Source organism: Patiria miniata, unplaced genomic scaffold (genome assembly GCF_015706575.1).
Source record: "Patiria miniata isolate m_02_andy unplaced genomic scaffold, ASM1570657v1 HiC_scaffold_13, whole genome shotgun sequence".
Lineage (NCBI taxonomy): Eukaryota > Metazoa > Echinodermata > Asteroidea > Valvatida > Asterinidae > Patiria > Patiria miniata.
Window position 1 is genome coordinate 13,651,195 of NW_024037051.1, and position 26,970 is coordinate 13,678,164.

Here is a 26,970-nt window from a genome sequence, read left to right on the forward strand (position 1 = left end):
CGAACCAACATATCCAACGTTTAATATTTCGCCAGACCAACGGTCTGACAGTCGCGAAGCCAACGGTTGACCACGGTAAGCGGGTCAGTTCTCGTAGGGTAGACCATAATTAAACCCGCCACTATCAGCATCGATAATGTAGGGGCGGGGTGTTGCTGTTTGTGCACCAAACTAGCGTCCCCAACTAACAGATTTTAAACAGATGTTTGCAGACCTTATATGGAACAAATTAAAACACTCTTTCACAAAAAAGATATAAGCATTATTTATTTATTTATCTATCCATTCCTGTACCAAACTAAAACATGATTACGAGTATAAGGTAGACATTGACTTTCTTTTCATTTGCGACTGCATCCAATTAAGTCATATAGGCTAATCTAACAGAAGAGGCACAGAAAACTTGAATCCAGTTGAAATTATTTTCAAAACTAAAAGGCCCAATATGGATAACTTGATATAAAAAGTATGACAGTTTTGTAAGTTGTTTTTGTCAAGTGCACGATGGTGATTTTCCCTGTATAGAGCCTTGTGTAACATAGGCTTTTGTAGTTTTAAATATCATTGGATAACTTGCAGGTGCTGATTGGATTTCGTGCTGAACTTAGTCAGCACTTTGAAAATGGAATGTTCGACTTTTTTTCAACTTGGTTAAAGTTCAATGACGGGAAGCACGAGGTTTCTTTAAATAAACCAAACAAAACACCCCTGAAAGTTGAAGTGCTACTCATTTGCTACTCACTACCGACCCTAACCGACTTGTTCCTGAGTATGCTAAACTATAGAATCAAGATTACTTTCTATATAGACATGGTAGACAAAGTTTCAGTGTAAAATTATTCTACATTGTACCTGATATTGATTCAAAACTAACCAAATATATAACATTACCATTTGTGTGCAGAATGCAAATGGCTTATAGACAATGACCATTAACAGACTTCTTTGAAAGGGCTTCACAAAAATCAATACGCATGCCTCTGGCCCACTTCCAAGGTATAGGGGGCTTCGCCAATCCAAAATGGAAACTACTACATTGTTAAAGTACACAGATGCTTTCAAATAACGTGTCATTTTGGTCCTCGTTTGTTGTCCTCATCTTGAGATTTATGCCAACATGGGCTGATCGTTATTTGATGAGGTAATGTATTCCATGCTTTCATTAAAGAAACTACATTCTAGTGCTGACAAAAAAAGCTTGCCAGGTGGTAGGCATGCAACTGTTATAATACTGGTGGCTTTATGTTACCAGGTTCCCAAAGCGCTTGGTCAAAATCTCCATGAATTAGATGACAACATAGAAGACACCAGATCACTACTATGGCAAACAAGCCATACATCATTGCGGAAATATAACATCATATTATGCACCTAAAGCAAAACCATATATTAAACCAAACCTTTAACAATTAAAATATAACAACAGAAAATATCTATATCTATGGCAAAATAGTCTAATTACAGCCTGAGGCAGGCTGCAAAGATAAAATAAAGCCTGCTATACAACTAACATGTATCATTTATTCCCAAAAGTAACTTAATAAGCGATTACAACAAATAGCATCATCAAAATGTATTTCCTAATAAATGCGTTGTTTTATAGACTTCCACAAAATGAAAGAGTTGTACAAGTTGCTCTGATAAAATGAGAAAAGGCAATGTTCATACAAAACAAGTATACGTCATTTGTTTTGTTCTGTACATAGATGATGGCATCCATATACATGTACACATTTTTTTTTTCGGGGGGGAAACATGCAGTACCTTTTTCTGAGAGACTAAAAAAAAGTCATCATTGGCAATGCTGATGACTAATGCCACAATTAATTCCTTCTAAAAAAAAGTGCCACTTTGGGAAAAAAATCAATTACATATTTATTGTATATGTTGTGGCATACATTTAACTAACATAATCCCTATACTTGCTGAACCATGATAACATAAATTCAATTAAGAATTTCACATTCATGATGTACCCCTTCAAAAACCAACAGCATCATCTACAAGTAAACCGCACTTCCAGTAGACCAATTTCCTTTGTAGGAAATCATCACTATAATCTTATTCCCAATCTCTCTTAACGGAGAAACTCCACTCCCACTCCAAGTAGATATTCTTGTCATCGTCTGTGAATTTACTCTTGACAATGTAGACACCACGTCTCATCATACCCACGGGTAACTCATCCACGGGACTCTGGAAGATGTGCTCCTCCGTTTTGGGTCCGTAATTCCCAACCATAAAATTGGCCTTGTTCACTACAAAGAACAAGTGGTTGATTGGGGTTATGCCAGAGTTGTAATGACTCGACTCGAGTCCGACTCAAGTCACAATTTTTGGTGACTCGAGTCCCTAAGGGCAAATGACTCGACTCGACTCGAGTCTCTGCGAGCAAATGACTCGACTCGACTCGAGTCCCTCATCAGAATGACTCGACTCGAGGAAGGCTATTGAGACTCGAATCCCAAGAACATAAGCAAAACTTTGCGAAAAATATTTGCAATGACTTACGCCGGTGCCGGTTTTTTTCACGTCACGTTATAATGTTCGCGAATAATGTATACATATACATGTACATACGTGGTTTGATCAGTGTCCCCATTAGTTGAATGACGATCAGCTGGCACCCCCTTAGCAGTAGCCCGAATGTAAAATTTAAAAAGCTAAAAAAATGACTTCTCTCTTGTGTTTATTGATTGTATAGTGCTCAAATATCTGTGACTCGAATTAACTAGAGCTAAATACTTGACTCGACTCGACTCGTCCACACACTGTGACTCGACTCGACTCAATTCGACCGTCTTGACCTAATGACATGACTCGACTCGAGTCACTTCTTTAAAATGACTCGACTCGACTCGAGTCACTAAAATCAGTGACTCATTATAACTCTGGCTTATGTAGGGTGAGTCAAAAAAAGCGGAATCCAACCCCCCCCCCAAAAAAAAAATTGTAAAAATTTGTAGCACCGAAAATAATAACGACTGGAAAGCCAATTTCAGAAACTGCTTTTAGATAAAAAAAAAATGAAATTGCATAATCCGTTCGTAGAATAGGCCTATATCACCATTTAAACGCAATGACCCTAAAAAGCGTTTTGTCCAAAAAGAGAGAGCAATATATTGTGTCCTGTTTGGAACAACAAAGATAATGACACGGAATACCTGTTTTAACAACTGTCAACAACTTTAGTACACAATATCTTTACTAACAACCCTGCTTAGGCAAACAATATCACTTCTACAATCCACTTTAAAATAAAGCAAAGAAGACGGACCTTCAAAAGAGCTTTGTTTAATATTTTTGAGTGTTAAATTAAGGTTTTATCGCTGATGATGTTTGAAGACAATTGTGACGACTATTCTTGAAATCGCATTTTTAGTTTTAGGGTCACCGTATTGAAATGGTAATATTCTTTGAAAGGTTCGAGCAATTTCAGTACTTTTTTAAATCTAAAATTGCCTTCTATGAAATTAGCTTTCCAGTCATTATTAGTTTCGGTGCTACATACTATTTCAAATATAAAATATGTTTTGGGGGGCTGGCGTTCCGCTTTTTTTTTTTACTCAAACTGTACATGTTATTTGCATATCCTGGATTTGAGGAGCCAGCCAACCGACCGACCGACTGACCAGCTTTATTACCAGCTCGACTGAAAATGATTAATTGGACTGCCTGACTGCAATGTCCAACTGACCAGCCGTGAACCTTTCGAGCCCTGCTTAAATATGCAAGCTCATAGGTTTGTTATTTTCCATTTGTCGATCACCTGTCGTGATGTGTTCTTGGGGATGGGCTCCGTGCGCCGACAAGAGGGCGCCATTTTACCTAGCAACAACTTCCCATGGGCGGGACATTTCGCTGGTTGACGCGCACCGTTCCTTGTGTGTGATACATTTTTGCACATCTGCTGCACCCGATTTCACGAAGCGCTGAGACGCGTCGCAACTCGAGTTACGATGTGTAACACGTCGCATTCAGCACCCGATTTCACGAAGCGCTTCGACGCGTCGCAACTTGAGTTACGACGTGTAACACGTCGCAACTCGCGACGCGTCGTATCTTCCATTTCACGAAAGTTGCGATGTGTTGAACGCGTCGTACGTTCTTTGACAACGGCTTAAAACACGTCGCAAGTTACGACGTGTCTAGTGCGGTTATGTAGCTATACAGTCCACTTAGAGCTTGTTTTCCAAAATTGCAGTCAGGCAAGATGGCGTCGGTTGGTCACCCCAAACTGTATGGTCTTTGCCGGCGACGGGGTACTTGTGAACAGAGCGGATAATAAATTTCTCAACAAGTTTGAATTTGCACCATACTGACAAGGAGAACAGGATGTTCAGGCAATAACAAGGGTAATTGAGGTCATCCTTGCGCGAGGCCAAAACATATTTTTGGGGGGATAATAGGTGTTGGTTGAGGCCTGGGATAAATAAGACCAGTCCACCTAGGTTCCGCCAACCCGCCGGTTCCGCAAATGGTGTTAGAAGTATAAGCGGGATCGGTTTCGCAACGCTATTTTCATCCTTAATCTAAATGCTACAGTCTCTCACTACATCCCGTTGATCTGCTGAGCACTCTGCCTGGCGTTACTTTGTCTTAGTGCATCACTGACTGCATGTAGCTTTTTGTGTGAAAGCAATACTTTGGTATGATGATGAGTTTTATCTGTATTTTGGTTAAATCCTTCATTTCATATTTTGTTTTGATCAGTGGTGGTTCTGGCATCACTTCTTTTTTGCAGTCGAAAGGGTGGGGGGGGGGGGGGGGGCGGAGGTCATGCTCCCTGCCCCCCCCCCCTTCTCCAAAAAAGTGCCCATAATTTTTTAAAGCGCAGTCGTAAAAAGGCAGCTACTGCGTACACCACTACGTTTTGCTCGAAAATAAATTGGACAAAGTAGTCAGAAATTGCCTCAGATTGCACACAGAGCATCTAAAATCCCCCTAAACAAATCGGGGCCCCTAAGCGGGCACCGAAACCCACGCCGTAAAATTTTGGACCCACTTTTTGGGGGAAGAAGATTTCTTGCCCCTCCCAAACAAATTGTTCTGGATCCGCCCTTGTATGGGGCTTCGAAATAGACCAGTTTCCTAACAAATTCAAATTCTTGCACACATGTGCATCAATGGGCCGGGAGGCAAAAAGTGAAAAGTCCCTAAAATCGCCATAGGTATTACTTTTTGGTCTAAGTGGGGTTTTGTGGGTACATGACTGAATTTGTAATGAAAATTTCAATCAATTTTTAGGTTAGGCACATTTTTTTGTGTGTGGATATTTTGTGTTTCAATGTGTACGGTCTTAAACATTGCCAGAACATCCTTCTAGCCTATTTAGAACTTAAAATTCAAGCATTTCTAGAAATTCCCTACACCCTATTTTGTTCTATCCATTTTCAGCATTAATTAAAGTAGATTTACAAGTGATCATGGATTTTGCATCCCTAAGCAATACCCTTAACTGCGATGGTTCCTCAGCACAAACAAAGAAAAGGCAGCTATTAATTAGGGCACCATGTCGCGTCACATTGAGACTTTTTTGGAGGGGGGGGGGTCCAGAAAAAAGATGGTTGCCCTGTACTACGGGTGTTTTCTCACAAAAAGGCGCACCCATGCAGTGTTCTATTCAAGTTCAGTACATTACAAGTCCATTCACAAAAAATCACAAATACATTTTAACAATTTGGTCATAAGTAGTAGAGGATGACTAATAACAAAAGAATGCATTAGTCAGAGGTCATTTCAACAGCTTGTGAAAGGCCTTGGGACTGGACTGGATATTATTATTATTATTATTATTATGATTTATTCGACCAAAACAATACACAATGAACAAACACGGTATGAAAAACAAAAAATAAACAAAAATGCATGAAAGCTACGAAATACAAAATAAAACAAATAATCACAAAAGACGACACTTTATAAGTGTAAGTGTAAGTGTAGGGGCCACAAAAACAACGCATAATATGAAATGAAAACATCCGAAGACAATATATAAAAAGACGATATGTGGGTCATTGTGTGACTAAAATCGAAATGCAACACCGGGTGAGCGACAAATTGCATGTCCGTACATTCACTCACCTCTGATGCCCTTTCTGTAATGAGCTTCAAAATACCGCAGTCCAGAGACAATCTCACGTTGGACCTTTATTGGATACAGACCAAAAAAAATAAAGACAACAATTATTCAAGAATCACGAAAAACCTTACTTTAAGTCTATTCTGTTCGGACCGCACGCCTGAGTGCAGAAGTCATCATCATTATCATTCTCAACCGTTATCTGCCCACTGCAAGGTGAAGGCCTTCCCAAGCTGGCGAGGGCCTGTGCCGCTCTCATCCTTGATCTTCTGTATGCCTCCGCTAACGGAGATTAGCCTTCCCCGTCTCTGGCAGCCAACCGCACCAGATTCCTCCGAGATGTTTTCTCCTTGCCCGATCGGGCTGCAGCCCCAAGCGACAGACCTGTCCAGTTGCGGATGTCAGCTATATACTGTCGCCATGGCCGGCCTCTCCGCCTCTTCCCAGGATGGTATCCAGCAATTATGTCCCAAGCCAAACCACCTGTCCTTCGCGCGTGGCCAAAGAAGCTATTTCTTGGTTTTCACATTGGCGAGCAGGGTTCTTGTGGTGCTGAGCTCCTAGAGGATGCTGTCATTGGTCCGTTTGTCTCTCCAGGTAATGCGGAGAATCCTGCGATAGACCCACATTTTAACAGCCCTAAGAGCGCGTTTCTCTGCAGCTCGTATATATAGGTCAGGCAGGCGCGGTTCTACGGGGGCTAGGGGGGGGGGGGCTGTAGCCCCCCCCCCCAATTTTTTTGTCAAGCCTCCCCAAAATAAATTCCGTAAAAAAAAAATTGCATTAGCAAAAAGAAGGATTGTGATGTACATGCGAACGGTCTCCCCCTAAAGAAGAAATAGCCGTGACGAGGGTGCATTAGTTAATATAGTGTGAATGATTTAAGGATTTTATTGGCGCTCCCCATTAAAAACATGGCATGAGCCCATCATATTTACCGAATACATCAATTTACCGAAATAGGGCCTTGCGGCACTGAAGAGTTTATGCAATATTGTACACAATTGTCTTGATGTTCAAATGTTCGATGGTCAGTCGTAGCTTCTAATGCCTTCCTGGTGCTTCTTTGAGGTCTGATGGCTAGTGATGACTTAATTCTGATGCCTTGGTGATGCCTCTTTGATGCCTCAATGCTCGATGGTCAGTCATAACTTATGATCCCTTCGTGATGCCTTCGTGATGCCTTGCTGATGCCTGATGGTCTGTCATGACCTCGAATGCCTTCCTGGTGCCTAATTGATGCCACTTTGATGCCTGATGGCTAGTGATGACTTAACGCTAATGTGTTGTTGATGCCTCTTTGATGCGTCAATGCTAGATTGTCAGTCATAATATCTAATACCTGGTTCCTCTTTAATTGATGCCCCTTGGATGCCTGATAGCTAGTGATGACATACTTCTGATGCCTTGCTGATGCCTCTTGGATGACTCAACGCTCGATGGTTAGTCATGACTTCTGCTGCCTTTATGCTGCCTTCCTGGTGCCTCTTTGATACACCTTTGATGCCTGATGGCAAGTGATGACTTAATTCTGATGCCTTGCTGATCGATGCCTCTTTAATGCCTCAATTCCTCTATGTTCAGTCATAACTTTTAATGATTTCCGGATGCCTCTTTGATGCCCCTTTGATGCCTGATGGCTAGTGATGACTTAATTTTGATGCCTTGCTGCTGCCTCGTTGATGCCTCAATGCTCGAATGCCAGTCAGGTTTTATGATGCCTCTTTATTCCTCAGTGCTCGATAGTCAGTCATGACTAATGGTGCCTTCCTGATGCCTCTTTGATGCCCCTTTGATGCCTGACAGTCAGTGATGACTTCTGATGCCTGTTTGATGCCCGTTTGATGCCTGTTTGATGCCTGCCTGTGATGCCTGATGCTCAGTGATGACTTCTGATGCCTTCCCGATACCTCATATTGATGCCTAAACAATGCCATGAGCTATAGATGAACATCAGCAGTCATAAATTTTACATCAATTATATGTTTCTTGATGACTGATTAATGTACGCCTGTAATGTTTTTCTTTATAAACTTTGCTCAAATTGCTACTCTTTTGATGTCCAATGATGCCTAAAAGAATGTGATGCCTTTTTGATGACCATTTGATGCCTATTTGATGGCAATGCAGCTAATTCATGGCAAGTGCAGCCAAGCTGCCTGAAAGGTAAAGGGCGTTATGTCGGCATTGGGAGTTAAAGGAAATACACAACTTTTGCTTTTGCTGTACTTTTCAGAAAGGATGTACACAATGTAGTTGGGCGGAGTATATTGCAGCAAATATCGTCATTGAACTGACCTGTTAAAGTTTGTGTTTATACATGCAGATGCTGAAAGAAAGAAAAAACGAAAGCTGTTCTTGTAGTCTAGTTGCCTGACCTTACTTCAGACGAAACAGACCAATTTATAGAGGACGGGGAATTGTCAGGGAACTGAATCAGCTGATCTCCACCCGTTCACGGATGTGTAGCTTCAAACAAAATGTGGACTCATTAAACTTGGTAAAATGGGGGCAGTATTTGAATCTAAAAAGCATTTTTTTTCCAATGATGGTCAGTACAAAATAATCCACTTTTCTTGAAAATGACAGCACACCAGGTGCCATGATTTCACATGACGCATGGGCCCTGGACTATTAGTCATTTTTTATTTGTTGCAAATGATTAAGGTCTATATATTCCCTTTTAGAAAATTCCAAGTATGCCCCATGGTGTACACATTAGCAAGAACATGATCCCCAAAATTTTCTGGTTGGTGTGTTTTCCTTGATGCAATATTTCAAACGCAGGCTCCGATATAATAGAATCTACTCAGAGACACCTTGAATTTGATTTTATTAATCCTAAATTTGATTTTAATCTTCATGCTACGCACAATAGCGCGATCCATAATGTGGCTGTTGCATTTCCATTGATGCAATTCTTGAAAGGCAGGCACTGACAATATAAATTAGAATCAACTCACCCTGAATATGAGTTTAATCTTGTACTCGGCGCCTTCCTTAACCACAATTGGTCTATGCTTGAATTGAGAAAGATCACCTTTGAACAAAGCAAAGAGGATGAAACATCCAAGTGACAATCCAAGTGAAAATTGGGAAACCAAAACAATTTCAAAAGAAGACAACCTTGAGTTTAAAGCCACATAGCATCACTATCATTTGTTGTTATTTTATGAAATGGACCAATTGAAAGGCTGTTAATTAATAGCAGAAATCGTTCGATTCCGAGCTATCAAATCCTTTGTGAACACCTTGCTGCAAAACAAAAAAATCAACCCATCTCCTAACAAAACCCACTGTACATTTTCAGCCGTCAAAATGCAGCTCGTAGAATTTGTTGTACATAGAACCCATAGGTCACAGGGAGTGCCCAAGTACCCGAGAAAATTGTTTGTTGCGATCGTGCCAAGGCTAAGTCCTTACCAGTGTGGCGTAACCAGGGTTAAACTCCTAGGCAGGCACCTGCGAGTCCACTATTTTTTAAGGGGGACTTAAGTAAGAATATGGTAAAGTGCATTTTTACTAAATATTTTTGGGGGGAGGGGGAGGGTTGTTTAAAAAAATATGGCTGTTTGGAAGTTATTTAGGCACCTTTTTCACATACAAAGTGTTACATGTAATGTGAGTTTCTTTTTTTAAGGCAGAGAAAGGTTCATTGTTTTTATGCGAATAGTCTTTTGGGGGGGTTGGCTTTTAATGTTGTTGTTGTTGATGTCGGGGGGGGGGGCGGGGGGGGGGGGCAACATGGAACACTCGCACATCCATGCTGAAATATAGACACTTTTTTCCGGACATTTTCTGGCATCCGTAATTATATCAGAAAATGGTGGGGAGGGGGCTGGTATACCATCTTCCAATGGGGGCGGTCTTTAAAACCGACGATTATGCAAACTTGGCGATTTTCAGGGCGCATTGTCATGCATTTGTCGTTCGTGTCCTCGCTATAACAATTTTGGGAATATAGTTACAAACAAAATATTATATATTTACCAACGTGGACGGACTGCATTGTAAGATCCCTACCATAACGTGAGTTACCAATATTAATATCCCTCTAGAAAGTTTACGATTGTTTTTTTTTTTTTTTTTTTTTTTTTTTTTTGGGGGGGGGGGGATAATTGAACTGGTAGCTTGCACATGACACCCGACACCCGACCGACACCCGGGTGTCGGTCACTTCGCCGACAACCACTTCGCCGTACATGGGGCAGTGTGGTGCAACTTTCATAATTGTTTTGCCTTGTCCTTTTCTGGTAGCGTGAGTTATGCCTACTAATGACAAAAAAAATATTGCCAGACCAACAGAAGTTGGTTTTGTTGCCCTTTCTGCAGAATGTGCGCTTAATTTCAAAAGATTTTCTGTGAGAAAAATATTCCGAAGTACCATGGGTCCGAAGCCCCATTGGTCCGAAGTCCCATTGGTCCGAAACAGAATACTGTGGCGGAACCGATCCTGACACCATTTGTAGCGGAACCGGCGGGTGTTGGCGGGAACCCGAGGGGACTGGTCTTTTTTATCCCAGGACTCCAACCCACACCAATTATCCCACAAAAATATCTACATTGTATTAGCCTAACGAACGGGTGAGCGGCTACCCATACGAAAGGGGGGGGGACAATTAACGAACGGTGGACTAAGCCATGGGGCTGTTCGTTTGGTGGAGATTTACCACCGTTTTGTGATTGAGTAATTCATTGAATGTAATTAGAGCAAGACAAGTAGCGACGATAGGCCTCAAAGTGAACTCAGGTAACCCTCACAACAGACCTAGGTAACCCTCAGTGAACTTGGTAACCATCACAGTGAACCTAGTAACCGTCAAGGTGAACCTGAGTATCCCTCACATAGACAGTTATTCCAAAGACGATTATCAATAGGACTTATTCAAGAATAGTTATAACAAGGGTCAACTGCAGTTACTGCACCCTTTGTAGTAAACTTAGCCTTAGGTAACCCTCACGTGGTCAACTGCACCACATGATTACAAACTTATACAAGTATAATCCCTGTTATTATCACAGTTCCAATAACCCTCACACAGATTGAGCTGTCCCAATAACCCTCACAGAGGAAAGGTAACCCTCAACCCAATTTACACTATGAGCCCGATGTACATATAGCCCTCGCACAAGAAAGGTAACCCTCAACACGATTTATCGTCAGAGCAGGCTGTACAGTGTAATCCAAATAACCCTCACACGATCTGAGCGGTCCTAATAACCCTCTCAGGAAACCAGTAACCCTCACAGTGAGTTATACAATATATACCTTACGTGCAATAAATCTCAAATGAAACAGGTAGCCTTCAAAAGTGCTCAGAACACGGCAAAGAGTAAACTCGTAAGGCAAGCTAATCCAATGATTACGGCAATGATTGCCTCAGTCGTAAAACCCCACCGAATGGTGTCCAACCCACGACAGGCAATCTACCACCGAATCACAGTCTCACTAGCCTCTCAACCAAGTTCTACAACTCCTTGCCCTTTTGTTCTAGCATTAATCAAGACACAATAATCAGTCTTAATTTCCCTACTAGATTTCATCTAAATCTTTGTCCCCAATTATCTTAGACAGTCGACAGACCTTGAGCTACAACTTCACTCAATATATATATTACATAACACTTAGCTTACTGCTACCTAACCCGGAGCTACAGCTCCCGAACCCGGCCGCACCAGAGCGTCCACCGTCAGAGATGAGCTCCTACTCCCGACCGGGGAGTACGCAACAGCAACGAAGACCCCAGAAACGGCACCGCGACTTGACTCGTCCCTGAACCCCGTAGCTTGGCTTCTTGCAACTTGGCAACAGCACCAGAACGCGTTCCTACTACATTGACGTCATCTTGCGAACTCACGAGATGATCTAAGGACCCCACGCTAAAGCATGCTAATTCGCGCACAGCCTTCACAATACGCGTTGCTGATTGGTCACTGTTCACCATGAATTATTAATCTCCTGATCACGCAGAACAATTTATTGCTGATTGGTGCAAGCGCACTTTGGCATTATAAGCACGCACCAAATGTCCCAGATCACGCTCATAAATAATTCCTAGGACGTAGACTCCTACACAAGTCTTCATATACATGTACCCCTGTTTCGTCACAATACTGTGTAATTCCACTTGTTCAGGTTGACTGACTCTAACCCTAACCCTAATCCTATGGGGCGTCGGACCAATAGGACTTCGGACCAATGGGACTCCGGACCAATGGGACTTCGGATCAATGGGACTTCGGACCAATGGGACTTCGGACCAATTTGACTTCGGGCCAATGGTACTTCGGACCAATGGGACGTCGGACCAATGGGACGTTTATACCAATGGAACGTATAGACCAATGGGACTTCGGACCAATGGGACTTTGGACCAATGGGACTTCGGACCAATGGGACTTCGGACTATAGAGACGTCCCCGAAAAATCAACCCTAAATGCTTTGAATTTATAGAATGACAGCACAGAGTTTACGAAAGACCCCCTCTTAATATAACTGTGGAACTGCCCTGTTTTTGCGTTTACCTGTCAGATCCAGAACAGTTTCCTCGTGGTCTACTGGAGCAAATACCATGGCCTTCAATAGTACATTTTGTCCGCCTTCATCTGAAATTTAAGAAATTAAAAAGGTCATCTAGTACATGTATACGTATTCAACTGGCTTATCCATTTTGTGCCAGCAACAAAAGAGATATAGCGCACAGCCGCACATAGGCGGGCGCTTTTGAATTAACATAAACCAAACAGGTGACGTCATCTTAAAGAAGATTTTAAGTGTTATATCTAGAGAACTACAAGTTCGATTGGGTTGAAACCTTGAAGGTACATGGACAGGGATGTGTTATAGACGAAAATTTAAATGAGATTATTATGACGTCATAATGTGATTTTATTCAGATCTTTGAAATTTTGAAGATTATAATCATATCTCACGAACACAACATGCTCAACTCAAAATTGATAGTCACAACTATCAGCCCAATTGTGTTAGAAAGTTGTGTCTCGTTATAATGTCATCCAAAACATGACTTTCTTTTTTTATTTCGATCATTTACACGCATATACACTTCCACAGAAAAGCATAAACCAGTAACAAAATCATAACGCTGAAAGGTCCTATATATTCTGTTCTTAGACAGATATAGACTTTGTCTTGTTCTTTTTTTGTTTGAATGTATTTGCACAGTACCTAAAACATCTGCAGTGCTACCCAGTAGAGCTTCCTTGTACTTGACCAGAGTTTCGTCATCTGCGTCAAGTTCTTGAAGCGTCTGCAAGTCCACTTCTTTGGGCGGTTTGTAGTCGCGGGTAAGCTCTTCAGTACCCCTTTGAGCTGGCACGGCTTCTGGTTCATCTCCCCTCTTTACTGCACTCCGACAAGGAGAGACAGAATTAACTTTAACGCTTGTATTACATTATACTACATTAAAGAAGATTCCCTGCTGAAAAAGATAATAAAAAGAACTTTCCGTGGTTTGGGGCAGTACCTTATAAAGAGTAGCAGTTGTTTTCTGCAGACTGACGCGGTACAGGGATGCATGGGTTAACACGTACCTTTTCCAGACATGGCGTTTCAGAGTTGGACTGTACCAAACTATTCCGAAGATTTAAATTACTAAAAGCAAATGTCAATGTCTGAAATAGCAGAGACTGCTTCCAACTACAACTGCCTGAAATTATACAAATTAATGTGCTATTTTTCGTGAACATTTCACAGACTTTCTTTAAGGAAGTAGGATAGTTTTGTTTTGTAACTATTTTAATGTTGTCCATTGTCTGTACACTGCTTAAGGATACCTTTAAGGGTGTGCTTTAATTAACCAAGAACACACACTAACTCCGCATGGCAAAGAATTGCATATTTTAAAATTTTACTCTATTTTCAAATATTTGCACAAGTTTGGCAATGTGGCCATGACAAATCAAGGTAGGTCCGTGTGACCATGTGACACTTTAGTGTGTTTGGCAGTTTGGCTTCATCTGATATTTCTGTTGTGAATCTTTTAAAAGTCGCACAATCATTCTCCACGAAGAGATGTCCTTTTGTTAAAGCAGTAATAAAACAAAATTTTATTTGCTTATTTTCTCAAAATTAAATGCAAAACCTACTCATTTTTTTGAATGAGATTTCCTCAAAAAGCGACATTTAGTTATTTAATTATTTCTTCACAAAACTTGAATTATTAGTAGCTAGACAATTTGTCAGGGAGTGTTTAATTTAGGCAAAACGTCCATTTTTAGTGGGTTGCAAAATGCCTAAAAATGGGATGAAGAACAATTTTCACTAAATTAAAAATTAATAAGAGCCAGGAAACATGCTTCTTTAACCCTGAACTCCAAAGAATGTATTGGGGATGCAGTACCAAATGCTAAAAAACACTCATGGTAATGGGCTTTGTACATGTCAGCAGATGGCACATTTTGACCACTTTTGAGATCCCCAGGGAGGAACAGTATACTGCATACGTGCAGGCTGATAGTCGAGCATCGACCTCCCACCTCGGACGTCCTGTTGTCCCTCTTTTGTTTGTACTCGAACTTTTTTTCGGAAGACCTTCATATTAAAGCCCGAGTCCATCATTTGCAGCTATCCAAAAAGTAGCTAGCGTAATTATTGTTGAAAAACATACTTGGTTGAAAGATAGTAAGGGGACTAAATTCCCTGTGAAATCGTTCTTTTTGACAAGTTGTCATTTTGAAGTAATCAACGAAAGAAGGCCTTTCCAACGGTGCTTCTTAAGACGCACCGCAGGAAAATTTGAATTAGTAGTTCGTTTTGTTATGCAGCGAAGCGCGCAATAATTGGCACGACGCACACGCACCCCCCGGTTGCTATAATTCGTCGGATCAGTGCGCGACATAGCGTAGCTGCATTCGGCTTAGCGAGAATGTGTCTCGGACGCTGAATTCAGGCGCAATTCAAAACATGATTCAGCAACTTTTGATTTGAAATCGAGGTACTAGCATGATGTTTTTCTCCAAATATACAGCTGAAACTGAGCTGAAACTTCATCAGGTTAGTTGTTCAGCACCCTTCTTCAGATTTTGAGCACTTTTATTGCTTCAAACGAACACAATGCACAAATAACAAATGATGGACTATAACTTTAACACCGCAAGCGTCGTGCGCACGGTAACCAGGGCGTTAATGCGTTTGTATTCCATACTGGTGCGTCATCGAAACCGATACGCCCAAAACCGAAACGCACGATCAGCAAATGAGCATTTCATTTTGCTCTACGCAAACAGCGCAACGTATGCTCGTCCCTCCGCTGCAGATGCTTTTTGCCGTGACGTTTTTTGAACCGTCATGACGCGCTTAAGATATTTGCGTATCTTCTACTTGCGCGTTGCATTTTTAGAGTACACATTTAAAATTCAATCCATCTATTTTGATTGTGTTCTACAAACACGCTTATAAATTGAAAGTGTCTGCGCCCAGAGCGGCTTCACACGCGCAAGAATAAGGAGTTAGCACTCTAGTAATTTAATATAGCTCTATGCTTATAAGTGAGATTAGTAAAGATGACAGATACAAACAATCACGCAAACCTACACTCGGTCAGGTATTGCCGCAGGTATTCCAGAAGCAACTCATCTTTGGCCGATTTCTCTGAGAAAAGTAAACAAAAAGTGAAATCCAAACTAAGTCAAAAAGTGGATAGACATACAAATGTTATAGTTGTGTAATGTTATTGTTATGTTTTCTCTAAGATGTTCGTCATATATTTTGTAAACGCAAACTTGAATTGTACCTTTAATGTTATTTATTATGATACTTAATATGTCTCAGTCCTTTGAATATTTATGGTATGGCTGTTCTATACTCGTAAGCCATTATTACTCATTTACTGTGTTTGATGCTTAGAAGTATAAATAATTCGTCTGTTTTTGTGTAATGGCATGCTTAAAACAAGCTACAACACAATACAATGTTTGTTACCTCTACCAGTCTTTACATCTTAACCAAGACTGGTATAATTCCTCATTTCTGCCGTTATACGAGGAAATACATGTGTTTGCGAATAGTTTAATTCCCAATCGTATAGACAAAGCGCAGTTAGAGGATAAAGACAGGGTCAAAAAGACTGTGTGCCAAATGCCATGCCTGTATCATCAAAGGCACAATTCCCTCAAATATTTCCCTATCTGTCCCACTTTAAGTCTTACATAGGGTCTATCTTACAATCACCTGAACATGTACTATACCTTGAAGTGCCGTCGCGCATACACAGCTGAGGCACATCAAGAGAATCACACAGGCGTGTCCCTTCATTTCAAGTCTCTTCTGTTCTTTTCTAACGAAAAAAAAATGGGGCAGTCATGTTGGAAAGACGTTTGTATTGATACACCGTGGAAGTGACCATGGGAAGTGAAAAGTCCCATCGTCCATCTTTGGTTTAATTGTACACACGGATGTCGCTAGAGAAGGGATGTTGGGTCATCCACCCAATCAATCGGTTTGTCGGCAAAACTGTCGTCCTGTCGGCATATATACTTTAGTTTTGTAGGTTGTGTATATATTATACACGAGTGCCACTAGTGAAGGGGTGTGTGAACCCCCCATCAATTGGATTTGTCGGAAAGATTGTCGTCCTGTCGGTAAATATACTTTGGTTTGTGTACACACGAGTACCACTAGAGAAGGGTTGGGGTGACACCCCCATACATTTTGGCAAAATTGTGGTCCTGTCCAATATATGCTTTGTCGAATGTTCGCTCGTACCCTCGTTCTGCAAACAGGGCGCTGGAAAGGGCAGATGAGTTTCACAGAATCTTGTGAAGGAAGTGGTGATGGCATTCTGGGTAATTTATCACGACCTATGTATAAAGCATCTGGCTGCAGCTGTAGACCGCGGTTAGCCAATGCGCGCAAATACTATCCGAAAAGTTTGCCATAGAAATGCATACATACCACACCGGATGTGATTTCTTTTTCATTGCGGACCATGTGGACAAATTTTGAGCGTCGAATGATATGCATTTTCGACCCTTCATGAATTCGAAACGGAGCCTGAGCAACTGACAGGAGTTGAAAATTTACAAAACAGATACGTTTTACAGATTTTCCTACATTGTTATGCTTTATCAACCAAAGAAGGGCGCCGCATTTATGAATAGGAATAAAAGATGAATGACTTAGTCTTAACGGCCTTTCAAACCTTGCAGGGTCGTGGTCGTGACGACTTGCAGGTCACATGTCACGCAAAATCTATCCAATCAGAGCGTTAATTCGTCAGCCCTTCCCAGCGTCCTGTTTGCAGGGTGGGGGTACGAGCGAATGACGAATGGCGCAACCTTTCTTCCCATAATTGTTTGAAGATCGTTCACTTTGAATATTGCGGCCCGGGCGTAGACGCCATCCAACTTTTGGGGGCACTGATCGACATGCCCCAAAAGTTGGATGGTGTCCACCCCGGGCTAGCTTCCAGTACAGACGGCCTGTCAACAATTTGTTGTCCACACCCTCCATTTAAATTAAGGCGACGCCCTGTATTTGCATTTCTCACAGCGCTTGTACCCGAATTTTGATCGACCGAACAATCTGTTCACATGTAAAAAATATGCGTTCAACCTGTGAGTGTGCATTCAACCTGTGAAAACAACACCATTGAATCGTCTGCATTGTTTTCATGAGCAGTTTTCAAAAACGCTGCAAGCAATCAATGCCAGCGGCAGCAGCGGCCGAGCAGTTTGGCCTTTTCGAACAGGCACATTTTCAACGGGCACTGCATTAGTAAGAAGCAAAGGTGTTACTACTTAGTTGTTTGGTCAGTGTTGGTGCATTTTGCTATACCATCAAAACACATTACAAGAACCACCTCATTTGAAGGACAATCACTCAAAGTCCATACTTGTGGTACCCTCCATCCTGCAAAACCACGTGGTCACCAGACTGCTACTAAATCCCAACTCAAACATTTGACAGAAATTAAAACACTGGTGTGTATGTGCGCTAGAAAACATGCAGACCGCAAATAACTATTAAAGTGAACGAGTGCGAGTAGCACGCACAATAAGCTCTGTACGTCTCGACAAGAAAGTCTTGCATGAAATATATCAAACATATGGAACACCATACTCTAGATTTATGCCTAGATTTATAGCGATTTGTGATAAATACAGCGTGACTATAACATTATTGCACATATTTTGCCTCTGTTTACAAACATTTCTCTTAAACATCTTTCCGAATTGTAACTAACAATTTTGGTTAAGTGTTTAATTTATGTACTTTGATGTTTTTGAGAATTGAAATTTGGAAGTTATAATTGATGGGGAATGTAGTGGGCATATTTTGGTCAATTTCCCGGGGACAGACTGACCGACCACCAAGTGACATGTAAAAGCTCCTGCCAGAGACTGAAAACATTCAGAGACACGAGTATTATTTCCAAATTTCCTCTCGTTGTTAGCTGGCACACGTAAGGCCTGTATAGTGGGGCTGTTGAGTGATACGATTTTGTGACTAAAGCATGAAACTTCACACATTGGTTCTTCATGCCCTGAAGAAAATTTTCAGATGTAGAGACATTTCATATTTGACCTCTGTGACCTTTGAGGGTCAATGACCTTTAAATACACTATTTATGACAATTGTTCTTGAAAACACTACTTTCCTATGACCCAAGTCTATGTCATAGGTCTTCAGACCATGAAAATAAAGATCAGATGCGAAAGCAAAAAAATATTTGACCTTTAGAGACCTTCCAGAGGTCAATGACCTTTGTATACATGTTTATCGTTATAATGATTTAATCTTTAAACCCCAACTTTTTTTTAAGACCAAGTCTACATGTGAATGTTACGTGTTCATGCTATGATTTTTTTTTCATAAGTAAGGCATTTCATATCTGACCTGTGATGACCTTCAAGAGGTCAATAAACTTCGTATGCCCTGTTTATAGATATTTATATGATTTATTATTCAAAACCCAACTATTTCCTGACCCAAGTCTAAAAGTTAGCTCTTTGTGACATGAAAGGATTTTTCAGACATGGGGACATCATATCTGACCCTTGGTATCCTTTGATAGGTCAATGAAAGTATTTTTCGCTTTTTTTCATACTTATTCGTCAAAACGCCTTTTTCGTGACTGGAGCCTCCATATTGCAAAAGAAAGGTATTGCACATATTATTATACAGTCATGTAATGAATTCAAATCCCACAAAAAATTTGGGGTGATATCTGACCTCCATTTCCTTTTTTCAATTGGCAGACGCAACATGTTGCGACTGGGATATACTGTTGGACTTTCTTTACACCCTTACAAAAATGTTCTATAGAATTCTTTAGAACGTTTTATACAGTTCTATAGAACTCTACAGGCTCGCCAATTCTCTATAGAATTTCTATAGAGGGAGTCTATAGAAATTGTTTACTCTATAGAATTCTATAGATTTCTAAAACAATTTTGTTCTATAGACCCCAAATTTCTATAGAAAGGTATAATTTCTATAGAGAAGTACTTCTATACAAGGATAATTTCTATAGAGAAGTATAATTTCTATAGAGAAGCATACATTTTATAGAGAAGTATATTTCTATGAAAAAGTACAAGATTATCATTTAATATTAAAAAATAAATAAAAGCTATACATCAATACATTTCCAGCCAGGAAATGAGGTTGTTTGTTAATCATTCATGCTACATGTAATGTATTCACGATCTTGAGTTACTACTCATGATTTGCATAGCTTGAACCATGCTATATAACATAGCGTATGCAGGAAATTTTTCTTTTTACAACTACAACTATTCATGGAGGAAGGAACTATTCAAGCACATACAGAAATAATTATTTAGTTTTAGAATGTGAAAGAAGAAACTTAAGTTCCATCTGCATTTTTATTGTTATTAATCCTTCAAAAAGAGCATACATCACATTACATATCATACTTCATATAGCAATAAAATCATCAAGTCAGGATACCCCTCCTTATGCAGCTCACCCCAGAAGCACCAGATAAACTAGGAGTTAGAATAAACGGAAGGCTACACACTAATCCAATTACCCCCCCCCCCTCTGGCCAGCCCCACACCCAGAATGAGAAGTGACCACCTGCTAAAAGCAAGGTCAGATTACAACCACTTGTACTGCCTTCCGCTGGTAACCAGTCTCACCCAACATGTTTTATATAGTTCCATCACGGCATGTACATGTACACACGACCTTGCATACCAGTCAGTACCAGAACAGAAACTGCCTGTGTAGCAGATTTGAATTCAGTCAGTTGGACCAAAGTGGACCATGGAGCTATGGTGGGAAGGATCGAGGAATGGGTTTGCTGGAAACAAAAAATACATGTATTGTCATGATTGTACTTGTTTGTACAAGACGTTTGAGATGAAATTGCTCAAACCATGAATGTTGGCAGTAAAGTGCATGCCTATGGAAACTTTCAAGAATTAATTGCTGTTCTTGCAAACACATTTGATGGAGATTTAACTGTGTGCCTCCATGGTGTAATGTTGCCTACATCTCCGGATGATCATGATTTGCACGGTGCTGTACTACTCTGCTAGAATTACGGAAGACGTGAAGGGTCTGGGTGAAAACGATGGTGACTGGTGAGTTAGAAGATTTGATTTAAAACCACCTTAAATTATTGCAGAATAGAATAGTGACATTATATCAATATTTTATAACAAACTGTCAATGTTGTTGTCTCAGTCATGACGGTATAATACAGTTCGTGATTACCAGATTCCTTCCTCAGCAAAATTGCAAGAGAACATCAATTTGTAAGAACTACAAAAGTACATGTAACTTGTCATGCTTGTTTAATATGGGTCAATTCTGCCCGTCCCATGTTCTGGGTCGCTATAACTCCTTTTTGACATTTGGGATGTTGGTCTGTCGTACTTAGCTACGACAGACCAACATCCCAAATGTCAAAAAGGAGTTCTACTTCTAGCGCCCCAGTTAGTGGGACTACTTCTGCCCAAACTCCCTCCCTAAACCATGGAGAAAGTATTCCTCCATGACTAAACTAAGGGGTGCATCAATAGATATAAATAGGGTCGAATCAACAAATAAGAATCAGCTGACTTGACATGTTTGAGGAATAAGATTCTGAATAAGAACAGCATTGAGGAATAAGATTCTTAGGTCATCATGGCCGTGATTGTTAGTGGACATTAATTTCATTAACATCACACTTTTTTGTAAAAATTATCATTTACAAAATGAACAATTCATTTTCCCCACTGCAGACTTCCTCAAATGATACATCTAGAATTCTACATCTACCTGTCTCCATGATCCTTTGCGCTATGCATGGATATGATCTACCAAAAACTACCGAGATGAGCTGCAGTATGTGCATGTACAAGACAAAGACTGTCTGACTGCTTCTGCCCCGGCTCTGCAAATTGGAGGCAGCGGCATGCATCCTTAACAAGCAGTTGGAATCATCATCCTAATCTACAAGATGTCAGTTCCGGAAACAACAATGGACATTACTTTTAAAAAGATTATCATAAAGTTTGTTCCATACATACACACATGAACATGCAAATGATATACAGGTATGTCACAGCTTGATAGAATGACTCTTGGAAATTACGATCAGTACTTTCCTTCAAACTTCCAATTCTAGTTGTCAAACGTGTCTGAATACCATTGCCTTTCAACAAAGCTCTATGCATGGTTTTACAAACTGAATATAGGCATGGATTGTTGCAACCATCACAAGTCTTTCATGCATGTGTCTTTCTTGCCAAATTTATAGTATCCCTCTCAGGAAAACAATTCATATAAAAATGTGTTTATTTATTTTTTTTAGCCCAACTTCTGCTACTTTTTTCACCACATTAACCGTGTACACTGTACAGACTGTGTTCATTATTGGTGCCTTTGATTTTAATACACTGCACTGGAAAGATATCTGCTCATCCCCTACATGCACAAATTTGTAAATTCAGAAGAATTTTTTTTTTTTAAAGAACAGAATATGTCTGTCCAACTGTAATTGTGTCATGGTTGTTTTCCTGATTTTATTTAGTATAAAGAGTAACGCCATGGTAATGTCACATTTTGAAGTTAACAGAAATCTATATTAATTTTCAACCAAATTTTTCTCAATGAAAATGTGTAAAAATGTCTGCAAGAATTGTATTAAAATGTTCTATAGAAAAACCTACATGTATCATATTTCTAAAGAATTCTATTAAGCGAAGCTTATAGAAAAGGTCCAAACTTCTATAGAACTTTATTGAGTTCTATAGTCTATACAATGTTGCAAAACAAGCTACACATTTTCTATAGAGTTCTATAAAACGTTTTTAGAGAAATTCGGAACCTCTATACAATTCTATAAAGTTCTATAAAATAGTTCATAGAAAAAGTTCCAAATTTTCTATAGAGTTCTATATAATATTTTTTATAGAAATTACAGAAATTCTGAATAAAATTCTATAGAGTTCTATAGAATAGTTTATAGAAAAAGTTCCATATCTTCTATAGAGTTCTATAGAATATTTTTATAGCAATTGGAGAAAACCTCTATGAAATTCTATAGAGTTCTATAAAATATTTCATAGAAAAAGTTCAAATTTTCTATAGAGTTCTATAGAATATTCTAAATAAAACTAGCTTTATTTCTATAGAATTTTGTTCATTGTTCTATAGAAAAGGTATAATTTCTATAAAATTCTATAAACCGCTGTATAGAATTATGGCCCATTTTTCTATAGAATCTCTATAAAATCTCTATAAAACCTTATAGAAGACTTCTAAAGAAACTCTATAAAATTTCTATAGACAAAATTCTATAGAATGCTTTATAGAATTTCTATAGAATTCTTTCTTATAGAATTCTATAGAACTTTTGTGTAAGGGCAATGTAATATGTACAAATGTCTAACAATAGTCACGTAAGCTTGTGTACTTATCACACTCTGTGGTATGGGTCAAATCATGTTTAGCCTTTTACCAAGCCCACTGGTCACTGTTGGAGTTTGATTATTGTCCAGTGGACCTCTTGTATTCTGTTGCGCCCCTGTCTGCCCTTCAATAAGGGAAATGGAGATCAGAGGTCATAACAAAATTGTCTTTAGGGTCTGAATTCATGACATGCTGTAGAATAATACTTAAAATACATTTTTTAAAACTATATTTAGACTTCAGTGGGTCATGGAAAATTGGCATTTGGAATATTAAATATGATAAATAGCGGCAAAAAGGGTATGCAAAGTTTATTGATCTCTTAAAGGTCACCAAGGGTCAAATATAAATGCTCACACATCTGAAAATTCTGTTTATGTCACGAAAAGCCAACTTTTAGACTTGAATCATAAAATAGTGGGGTTTTGAATAGTAAATCTAATAAATGTCTATAAAAAGGGCATACAAAGTTCATTGACCTCTTGAAGGTCACCAGAGGTCAGATATGAAATGCCCTTCATATGAAAATGCTATTCATAGCATCAACACCTAACTTTTAGAGTTGGGTCTTGAAAAAGTTGGGGTTTAAAGTGTTAATCTTATAAATAACTATAAATACTGTATATATAGGTCATTGACCTCTGAAAGGTCACCGAAGGTCAAGTATGATATTTTTTCACTATTTCCATGGCCTGAAGACCTATGACGCAGACTGAGGTCATATGAAAGTTAATTGACCTCTCAAAGGTCACAAGAGGTCAAATATGAAATGTCTCCACATCTGAAAATTTTCTTCATGGCATGAAGAACCAACGTGCGAAGTTTCATGCTTTAGTCACAAGGTGCACAATTGTATCACATATCTGACCTTAACAGCCCCACTAATAGGGGGCATGGGGAATTAATCAGGCGGGGTCAGTGGACGGTCATGCATACAAACAATGCGTTCATGAAAACTCTCCTCCAGCGCGGCGGAATCAACTTCAGGTTAGGCACACAAAAAAATGGTGTGTTTACGGTAACTCGACCGACCTGGAATTTTTACGGCCAAATTGATGACCTCAAACTTTTTATTGCCATTTTGAAGGTTGATATTGATAATTTTAAACGAACAAATTTCAAACATTTCAAGTACTTTTAATAATTTGCCACGGGCATAAACCATATTCCACACTTGAAACTGACCATGTTTTGACACAAACATACCTGTGTTAAAAGTGCGAAAAATCGCACTTTAAGAATTTAAAGGAAATTTCTTAAGTTAAAGAGCCCCCAAATTTGCTCTAAAATGCAGCAGCTAAGAGAGCTTCTAAAGTTCAAAATGTTTAACCCCTCGCCATGGCTTCGCAGGTTGTTAAATCACAGCAAAACTTCCTCAACACTGAGGTTTTTAAAAATCCCGTGGAGAACCCTTGGACGGTACCAGGCGCGGTAAATTCCGTAAAAAAAAAAAATTGCATTAGCCCCCCCCAAAAAAATTGCATTAGCAAAAAAAGGATTGTGATGTACATGCAAACTGTCTCCTCCTTAAAAAGAAATAGCCGTGACAAGGGTGCATTAGTTAATATAGTGTGAATGATTTTAGGATTTTATTGGCGCTCCCCATTGAAAATAGGGCATGAGCCCCCCCCCCCCCCGAGGCCTAAGTGTCTGGAAAAAATAACCGGTCTACATTTCAGCACGCCTCCCTGAAAATAATTCTGGATCCACCGTGCTAGCCCCCCTCCCCCCCCCCCCCCAAAAAAAAAAAAATATTGGTTCTAGAACCGCGCCTGGACGGTACGAATTAATTTGGAATGAAATGTATCGATTGAGTATCTTGAATGCTTGAATGCTTGAATAATGTTTTTATACATTTTTTTTGCGAAAGAACACGCATGGTTTATGGGCATGCAGAACTTAAATGAAAAAAAATACAAAATAAAATTATTTCCCTATATACCTATACCTACCTGGATTTTTTTTTTCAGGCCGTTACGGTAAACAGTAATTACAATGGAACACGCCCCCACACTGTGGGCTTCGATGTCATGACCTCCTCCCTGTTTACAATTCCGGTCATGACATCCGGGGTCTTGTGTTCTATCGGTTAAGCTATCGGCTAATATACAATGTACATTGACCCCTTCCTGAATCACACGTTAATTAAACTCCAAACTACAATGTAAAAATGTTTGGCAAATAATTTGTTGGGCAAAATATAAACAACGCAATATGTTGAACGTGTTAACTATTCGCCAATCGTTGGTCGAATAATCAACCCTTTTGCCCAACTTTTTTTTTTACAGTGCAGGTTTGAAACTCAGTGTGCGGCATTCCAAAAGCCACGACGTTCATTTCAGTTCAGTTCAGTTCAGATACATATATTTACGTTTGAAAACCTGTGAACCGTTCGTGGTCAATGGAGCTGGAAGTCCGGTGGAAAAAGAAAAGAAAACCAGGTGAACTTACCCGATGTTACAAAAGTGAGTCACAATAATAAGGCGGCAACTTGCGCTTTACTAAACACCAACCGATCTCCACGAGGGGCTCCAAGTAGCTGTCTTTTTTCTGCGGCTCTCTGTACGCTATCCAGTCACACCGACGCACTGAGAGAGTAGAGTGTTTTTTATGGCGAGGACACGAATCAGTAAGTAGTGGCGATCGCGATATGGCCGCTTTCACCTCCGCCCACGGTTGAACAGACTTGGTTATTTCCACCGTGAAAGCATTGGCTTTCGTCCTTGGGAAGGTTTTTTTTCTGTGCAAACAAACTAATAAAATATGCACCAACGCACAAACTAAATGGCACAATGAACCTTATGGCTTAATTGCATAGAAGTAGAAATTTAACCTGCATTGAGGTTAAATACCAAAGTGACCCTGCACAAATACACTTGATATACACGCACATCTGTATAGGTACTGCGTACTGTATAGCGGACTGTGCACTGATCTCCTGTCTCGTTAATTATAGTCCAGGCAAAATACTTCTATTTTTAAAGTGAAACTCACACATACGAACTGCAACAGAATTTGGAATTCTACCTACATTTCCTTGTTTGAATAACATTTTCTAAAGGAAATCAATATCAGAGACCAGATAAGGACATAATAAAGATACAAAATGGCTAGTATTAATACCTTAAATTAAGTTGCGCCCAAATACCTTTTACTCATACATTCTCAAAGGTCAGTATTGATGAGCTTCAAATTCACAAACTTCTATCTACTGGCACAAACTTCTATCTACTGACAAAAATAAAAGGTGAATTATGTGAAAAATGAAAAATTATTGATCATATGCCAAAATACCGGGGGAGGGGGAAATGTGGTGTTCATGGTAAATTGGGCTAAACAGTAGGCGACGGGTTGCCTTACGAACAAAATAAAAGATTATTGTTGCTTACAATAATACTGTCGACGTCAAAATGTTTTCTTACCAGTAATTTTGGAATTTCCTTGAATTTTTAGGCACCCACCTGCTTTTTAGCCCAATTATACAGACGCCTCTTTCCCCGTTTTTTGTTTTCTGGGCTAAACATCACATTTTTATCATTCTTCAAATTTGCAGGAGCTAATTCACGTTGGGTCATTTTTGGAATTCAAATTCACCATTAAGCAACATTTGTGACATGTAAGCAAAGGAATTCGAAACCGGTTTATGTGATTACTTTGTTTGTCTTTGTTTCTTTGTTCCAATTTGAAAATGCTTAATACTTTTCCCCACAAGATACGGCTACATAGCAGCAGCCACAAATGACCATATTTTGATCACTTTTTTGCATAAAAACAAGCACATGTTACTGAAATGAAGCATGTTTAAGATCAAGTTAGGACCTCGTTGAGAAAAAGGTCAGAGATATAAGAAAACCAGGATCGTCATTTAAATCTAGAAGATAGAAGGGCAAATGCATGGTAAAATTAAGAACGCATAACAAAAAAATTGTGAACACGATTAAAAAAAGTATTTTCCCAGTTTAATGTTGCCTATACGTTTATTGTTCGAACGTCGAC

General features: G+C 39.7%; 1 protein-coding gene and 1 long non-coding RNA gene across 5 annotated transcripts; one reads left to right on the forward strand and one right to left on the reverse strand.

The window, feature by feature from the left end:
* Positions 1–254: 254 nt before the first annotated feature.
* LOC119721353 (rho GDP-dissociation inhibitor 1-like) lies at positions 255–25,679 on the reverse strand. 4 transcript variants are annotated; one of them, XM_038191395.1, is made up of 8 exons: positions 25,426–25,679; positions 16,293–16,371; positions 15,640–15,696; positions 13,273–13,449; positions 12,609–12,689; positions 9,046–9,122; positions 6,085–6,148; positions 255–2,258 (listed from the first exon to the last, which is right to left on the reverse strand). In XM_038191395.1, the coding sequence occupies exons 2-8, from the start codon at positions 16,357–16,359 to the stop codon at positions 2,062–2,064; spliced, it is 720 nt and encodes a 239-aa protein (XP_038047323.1). In that variant the 5' UTR covers positions 16,360–16,371; positions 25,426–25,679; the 3' UTR covers positions 255–2,061. The 4 variants fall into 4 exon arrangements, with proteins under 4 accessions (XP_038047323.1, XP_038047322.1, XP_038047320.1 ...); XM_038191394.1 differs by having other exon boundaries at positions 16,293–16,376; XM_038191392.1 differs by having other exon boundaries at positions 16,293–16,381; positions 25,426–25,677.
* LOC119721354 lies at positions 20,127–22,231 on the forward strand. Its single transcript, XR_005270176.1, has 2 exons — positions 20,127–20,657; positions 21,303–22,231. It is a non-coding gene; the product is annotated as an uncharacterized LOC119721354 (long non-coding RNA).
* Positions 25,680–26,970: the final 1,291 nt, after the last annotated feature.

Bases quoted from the DNA above. Each gene is read 5' to 3' on its own strand.
- LOC119721353 (XM_038191395.1), bottom strand. From the start codon at position 16,359: ATGAAGGGACACGCCTGTGTGATTCTCTTGATGTGCCTCAGCTGTGTA. The intron at 15,697-16,292 runs GTATAGTACATG...TACTTTTCTCAG, and splicing joins ATGCGCGACGGCACTTCAAG to AGAAATCGGCCAAAGATGAG. The intron at 2,259-6,084 runs GTGAGTGAATGT...TGTTCTTTGTAG, and splicing joins TTACAGAAAGGGCATCAGAG to TGAACAAGGCCAATTTTATG.